Source organism: Dipodomys ordii, unplaced genomic scaffold, assembly GCF_000151885.1.
Source record: "Dipodomys ordii isolate 6190 unplaced genomic scaffold, Dord_2.0 Scaffold27, whole genome shotgun sequence".
In the NCBI taxonomy this organism is placed as follows: Eukaryota; Metazoa; Chordata; class Mammalia; order Rodentia; family Heteromyidae; genus Dipodomys; species Dipodomys ordii.
In genome coordinates, this window is record NW_012267243.1 from 10,086,508 (window position 1) to 10,093,455 (window position 6,948).

Consider the following 6,948-nt stretch of genomic DNA (forward strand, 5'->3'; position numbering starts at 1 on the left):
AGCAAAACTATTGACTTCGCCCTGAGTAAAAATGCTAATTTGAAAAGGTCATTACAATTCCACCTACAGAACATTCTAGAAATGACAAAATTATAGTAATGGTAAACAGAGTAGTGGTTGCCAGGGGCTGGGAATGCTCAGGGTGTGTGTGTGTGTGTGTGTGTGTGTGTGTGTGTGTGTGTGTGTGTGTGTGTGTGTGAGAGAGAGAGAGAGAGAGAGAGAGAGAGATTTTGGGTTGATAAATTGTACCTTGACTGGAATGTGGGTAACAAGAATGGAATCTATGCATGTGATAAAATAACAAAGAATTTTTTGGGGGGGTCTGGTCATGGGGCCTGACCCGAACTCTGGGCCTGGGCGCTGTCCTTCAGCTCTTCAGCTCAAGGCTAGCACTCTACCACTTGAGCCACAGCGCCACTTCCAGCTTTTTTCTGCTTATGTGGTGCTGAGGAATTGAACCCAGGGCCTCAGGCATGCAAGGCAAGCGTTCTACCACTGAGCCACCTTCCCAGCCTCAATAACAAAGAATTATACCCCAAAACATTGTACTAATGTCAAACTTCCAAGTTTAGTTTTATCCTATAAGTATGTAACTGTGTCCTAGGCCAGAAGTCAAACTGAGTGTTCCCACAAGGCAGGGGAATCCAAAGCGAATGAAATAATGGTGATGGCAGGATTTTCATCAAAATGGCCATTTTGGAAAGATAGAAACTCAGCATTTCAGCCTTGGGGTTAAATAGAAGAATGGAGGCAGGAGGTGAGTGGTATGCTTTGTTCAGCAGTCTTGGTCCAAGTGTGGGCAGGTTGACCATTATCTCACGTCTAGCTCTGGAAGTTGTCCCCACAAGTTCTTATTGCTAAGGAGAAAAGAAGTGATTCCTTCTGCTTCAAGGATGTTATCATGGGGAAGTCTGTCTGCAGGCTCTTGTGTTATTGAAGTCCTGGGTGGTTACAAGTTAGAGAGATGCCCGGCTTTTATCCTGCTGAGTGAGAAGTCAGTGTTTTTAAGTAATAACAACTTTTGTTTGTTTGTTTTTTCCTGGGGGGGGGTCCAGTCGTGGGGCCTGAACTCTAGGCCTGGGCACTGTCCCTCAGCTCTTCAGCTCAAGACTAGCGCTCTACCACTTGAGCCACAGTGCCACTTCCGGCTTTTTCCTCTTTGCTTATGTGGTGCTGAGGAATCGAACCCAGGGCCTCAGGCATGCAAGGCAAGCACTCTACCACTGAGCCACCTTCCTAGCCCAGTAATAACAACTTCTAAGTACCTGTTTTAATTAGGCAAAATGTACAAACTGGGGGAAATGGATTGGGGGGAGTATATGGGGCCTCTTTGCAACTTCCAGTGAATCCGTAGCTATTATTACTCTGTAAGTCACCACTCCCTGCATCTTAGGTGCCATTAACGGCTTACAGATATTATCCAGGAAGACACCCACTTCCTGGATTTCATGTTCTTCGTGTTTCATTGCAGACACACGCTGGGGCTGTCTCTTCTCATGCTCAGTCAGTGCTATAGCATGGTTCCTCAGCTTATCTCCAAGTTGTCTGAGGGAAGGATTTAGGTTTCAGCCCAAGATTTCAGAGCTGCCATTGGAAAGATTGTTTAGTGCATGTGGACATTGTGCACGGTATGAGGCAGGGCAGGGACTGTGTTTGGGGGTGCCAGGGGCCTGCTGGGGACCTGGTGAGCTGGGACTGCAGGTGCTTTTTGAGGCACTCTGTAGGAACACAGTCACACCCCCTCAGGTGGCTCTGTGCTGGGAGAAACCACTTGCCAGGTAATCTGAGCACCTTACCCCCTTTCTGGAATGTTCTGAATGGAAAGGCCTCCCAAGTGCTCTTTGTTAAGGCTGTTTCTCATGAGCAACCTGAGTCCCAAACAAAGAGCACACTGCTTCCTCTCAAATGAATCCATTCTTTGAACTCAGCACAGCACAGTGAGGCTTGGAGGACATGGAATATTCCTGCTTCTGATTGTGCCCTGGGTAGTAAGTTCTTTTCCTCTGATCCATCAGTATTGTGCTTTATGCCAACATCTAGGAAACTTCCAAGGCTCATGTGTTAGATAGTGCATAGGATAAAACCCAGAAGTCTGTTAAAGAGACAGACTAGGTAAAGAGACAGACTGGGTAGCGTGTTGTCCCAACCCAGCCTTGTTCTGATGACTTTGTCCTTGGTGTTGAACTGTCCTCACACTTCATAGTCCCCTAGCCTCTTTTTTTTTTTTTTTGGTCGGCCGTGGGGCTTGAACTCTGGGCCTGGGCGCTGTCCCTCAGCTCTTCAGCTCAAGGCGAGCGCTCTACAGCGCCACTTCCGGTTTTCTGGTGGTTTATTGGAGATAGGAGTCTCAAGGTCTCTCCTGCCCGGGCTGGCTTTGAACCTGGATCCTCAGATCTCAGCCTCCTGAGTAGCTAGGATTACAGGTGTGAGCCACCAGCGCCCAGCATTGGCCTCTTTTTTTTTACTAGTGATGAAATCATACCTTCATGAGGTCAAAATTAGGGCCCAAATTCAGGCTAGGTCACGGCCAAAGGCTGGGCTTGTCCAGCGCTTATCCATCTCTGTGCCCAGTCATCCTATGATCTCCCTGCTAGAAAGTATCAACTCCATCTGTCTACCTCCAAACTTCTCAAGTCTGCCAAGAAAGAAGATGCATGGGGGAGAGGAAATGGTATGAAAGGCAGAATACAACCTTATGTTATTCAAATACTTCACATTCATGGATGAGCATCTCCAAAATGAATCATTAATTGTTCTAAGAACACACAGAAGAGAAGGAGACAGAAAAGCTGATCCTAGAAGAAGCAAGAGTATTTGGAATTATATTTGGGGTTATGTTGAAGTTTGAGCCACTTTGGATTTGTATTTTTGAGCTCAGGAAAGCCCATTACTCTCTTTGGCAGTTTTCCTCATGTGTAATAAACTTGGAATATGTCCATCAGGGATTGTTGCAATGACCTGAAAAAAAAAACCCAACATAGAGTGAATTGCTGGCAACATGGTGTGCCCTTTTCAACTTAATATTCAGTCGTAGATCAACTAAAAATGGATCCAAGAACTCGATGTGAGGTCTGAATCCTTGAAACTATGACAGGAAGGGGGAGGAGAAGCAATAGAACTTACTGGTACAGGCAGAACCTTTTTGAGTAAATTTTCAGGGACTCAGGAAGTTGAAGTGATTCAACAATGGATTGCATTGAACTAAACAGCTTCTGCACAGCAAAGGACATAGTTACTAAGCTAAAAAGTCAGCCAACAGCTACACATCTAACAGGGGCCTAATATCCAGAATGTGCAAGAAGCTCAAGAACTTGTCTCTCAAATAAATAAACCAATTAACAAATGGGTAAAGCAGCTAAACTGGGATTTCTCAGAAGAAGGAAGTATGATCAATAAACACTTGAGAAAATGGGCAATGTCCCTGGCCATAAAGGAAATGCAGATCAAAACAACTCTGAACTACTACCTCACCCCAGTAAGATTGGCTAACATCAAGAATTTGAACAACAAGAAGTGTTGACAGGGCTGCTGGGGAAAAGGACCCCTATTGCACAGGTGGTAACCATGTAAACTTGTGTAACTACTTTAGAAGGTGGTTTGGAGGTTCCTCAAAAAAATGAAACATAGATCACCCTTTGATGCTGCCAAACCACTTTTGGGCATCTACCCAGATCATCACAAGCCAGGATGTGGTCAAGACACTTGTACATCCATGTTCATTGCTGCACTATTCACAATAGCCAAGTTAGTGGATCAAGAAATGTGGTACTTTTTTAGAATGGAATTTTCCTCATCTATTAGAACTAATAATATGATGTGATTTGTGGAAAAAATGGATGGACTAAGAGTAAATCATGTTAAATGAAGTAAGCCATTCTCAGAGAGACAAATGTCACTTGTTTTCCCTCATCTGTGGAAGCTAGATCTAAAATATAACTAAATAGGGGCTGGGAAGGTGGCTCAGTGGTAGAGCGCTTGCCTTGCATGCCTGAGGCCCTGGGTTCGATTCCTCAGCACCACATAAGCAAAAAGAAAAAAGCCGGAAGTGATGCTGTGGCTCAAGTGGTAGAGCGCTAGCCTTGAGCTGAAGCGCTGAGGGACAGTGCCCAGGCCCAGAGTTCAGGCTCCACAACCGGACCAAAACAAAAACAAAAACAACTAAATAGAACTTATGCAACGCTCTATACATTTAGACACAAAGGGCCTGACTGGAGAATGGTATACTTCTGGGGGGTGGGGAGTCCATGGGTGTAACTTCCCTGAACAACTAATGTACAGTTTAACAAAATGAATATCAGGAAGTGGAAACTTGATTTGGGGGGGATGGTAAAGGGGGGACGCAGGAGTGGAGGGAGGGAGGGGGAGCAAATGCAGCTGTTATATTCAATGTGCATTCTGTAAAAACTGAACTATGTAACTGAGGGGTAGGGCTGGGAGGGGAGGAGTGGGAAAAATGATGGAAGATGTGGCATTGATCAAGATTGCATTGTGCTCATAACCTGACCCATAGAATAAAATCCTCTTTTACAGCTGCTTAAGAATAACAAAAAAAACTCATGGCAGATGAGGAGAGGAGATAGGGAAAGACAACATTTCTCTAGCCCTCAGTCCTCAACCCTAAATTCATTTGAATGATGCCTAGAACATAGACGGAACATCAGGCGATAGTCATACATTCAACAAATGCTTTATTGTTTCTCTCAAGAATACATCAGATATTTGAGGGATTCCATTTTGGGGCTATAAGCTCACCAGCTTGTCTGACATTTTTGGACCAAGCTGAAGGTGAATGAGATTATGAGCTGGAATTTTCCTTAGGGGACACAGGTGATTAAAAGCATTCCTATCCCTGGGTACCATAGGCTGGCTACAGCTCGGATTTAGGGTAGGGCTCTTTCCTGACCCCAAGGTCTCCTGTCGAAGCCAAGTCCACGGCCTCTTGGATGCTCTTTGCTGCCTTGAGCCCTGATTTGATGGCGGTGTCAATCCAGCCATGGGGCAGGGCTGTGTGCTCACCAGCAAAGTAGACCCGCCCTTCAGGACGGCTCAGCTCCTGGGCATGGTCCCCATACTGGTAGGGGGTAAAGGTGGCAAAGCCCCCCAGGGCATAGGGGTCCCGGCTCCATTTCTTCACCACGGAGTAGGGACACAGGGCCCGGAGCTCCTTGCTGGAGCAGCTGTGGATGGAGGGGCAGTGGATGGCGGCCAGGTCATCAAAGACCACATCTACCACCTGGCTATGGTCCATGGCAGCGAAGAACAGGGAGTCATCGTCGAGGGTGTAGGAGGCTAGGAGGACCCCTCCTTGGATGGAGAAGTTCTGGTTGTGGTAGTAGATGAAGCGGGAAGGCCGGTCGGTGGTGGACTTGCCTCGGAAGATGCCCTCTCTCTCCCAGAAGCGCTGTGTGCAGGCCAGGCCCACTTTGGTGGCGCTGCTGTAGTGGACGGAGCGCAGCGCATCCTCCTTGCTGAGGGACAGGGGAGGCCGGAACCGGAGGAGCCGGGCAGCCTTGGCCGTGGTGGCCACAACCAGATAATCCGCAGTCAGCTGCACCGTGGGCTGCAGAGGGTCTCGTGTCCTGTAGGTGACTTGGACGTGGTCTGGGAACATCTCCACTGTCTCTGCCGGTGAGTGAAGCCGCACCGTCCCGGGCACTAGGGACTGATGCAGGGCCTGGGGCAGCTGGTCAAAGCCCCCGATGATTTCATCAAACCTGAGAGCAAACAGACCAAGGAGGGAAAGGGAGGCAGGTTGATGGACAGGCAGGCAGGGGATGGGGTGCTTGGATTGGGCCAAGAGGCTGACTCTTCTAAGCAACATGTTCTGGTCAGGGGTGAGGGAGATCAACAGTTGGCAGTGTCTGTTCATTCCAGAGAACTAAAGAAAAGGTGCTGTGGATGGACCAATCAGAAAAAGGCATCTTCTCTGCTGATACAGCTCCCTGACTCTCAGAGATATTCCTCCTTCCCCCTCAGGGGTCCCCCTGGTTTAAAGTACTGGGTTTGAGGTGGACAAACATGCAGGATCCTTATGGACACATTCAGCCATTTCCATCATACCTTCAGAAGATGCCCAGCACAGAGTAACCCCCAAAGAATGGAGCCTAAACCCCACTGAGATCCTTCACTTGCTCTGCCTCTACACTTCTTCACCTTCCACTCTGTCACAGGACACTGCTAGGCTGAATAAAAAGGAAGAGCTATGGGAGCCTGCAAGTTGGGAAAGGAAGAGGACTGAGTGCCCCAATGGATAAATCCACCGGGACTCACAAGCCTTCCTCTTGTTAGTGTCTATTTCCTGAATTGAATGATGAGACTCTAAGAGTACATTTCAGTTCATTTTCTCCTTGAAGCTACTCTGGGTGCCCAGAGTCTGGGTTTTGCATCTCTAATACATCTTCCTCTGCTGAAGGATAACCAGTAAACAAGCATCAGTTTGTGACATCTGTAACCCTAGCTACTCAGGAGGCTGAGATGTAGGAGCACAGTTTAAAGCAAGTCCAGGCAGGAAAGTCCGTGAGACATTTCATGCCAATGAACTGCCAAAAATCTGACATGGAGCTGTGGCTCAAGTAGCAGAGCAGTAGCCTTGAGTGAAAAAGCTGAAGTGCAAGTCATGCTGTGGAAACTACATAAATAAATAAATGGAAAAATAAAATAAAACTAGTCAGTGTCCCCTGGCGCAGAGTGAAGGCCACAGGCCAGACCCACTGCAGGTGTAAGGACTCTTTGTTGTTGCGTTGAAAGACTGGAACTTGAACTCAGTACCTGATGCTGTGCTCATTGGCTGTTGCTCTCATAACTGAGCCATGCCTCCATCAGTTTAAGGACTCTTTTTTTTTTTTTGGTCGGTCGTGGGGCTTGAACTCTGGGCCTGGGCGCTGTCCCTCAGCTCTTCAGCTCAAGGCGAGCGCTCTACAGCGCCACTTCCGGTTTTCTGGTGGTTTA

General features: G+C 47.5%; 1 protein-coding gene across 1 annotated transcript in view; it reads right to left on the reverse strand.

The window, feature by feature from the left end:
• Positions 1-4,852: 4,852 nt before the first annotated feature.
• Positions 4,853-6,948, reverse strand: part of LOC105985269 (L-amino-acid oxidase-like) — an 8,927-nt gene continuing 6,831 nt past the window's right edge. Inside the window, exon 6 of the mRNA XM_013015744.1 lies at positions 4,853-5,714. Within this exon, the coding sequence (XP_012871198.1) occupies positions 4,868-5,714 (847 nt within the window). The 3' untranslated portion in view covers positions 4,853-4,867. The remainder of the gene's footprint in view (positions 5,715-6,948) is intronic.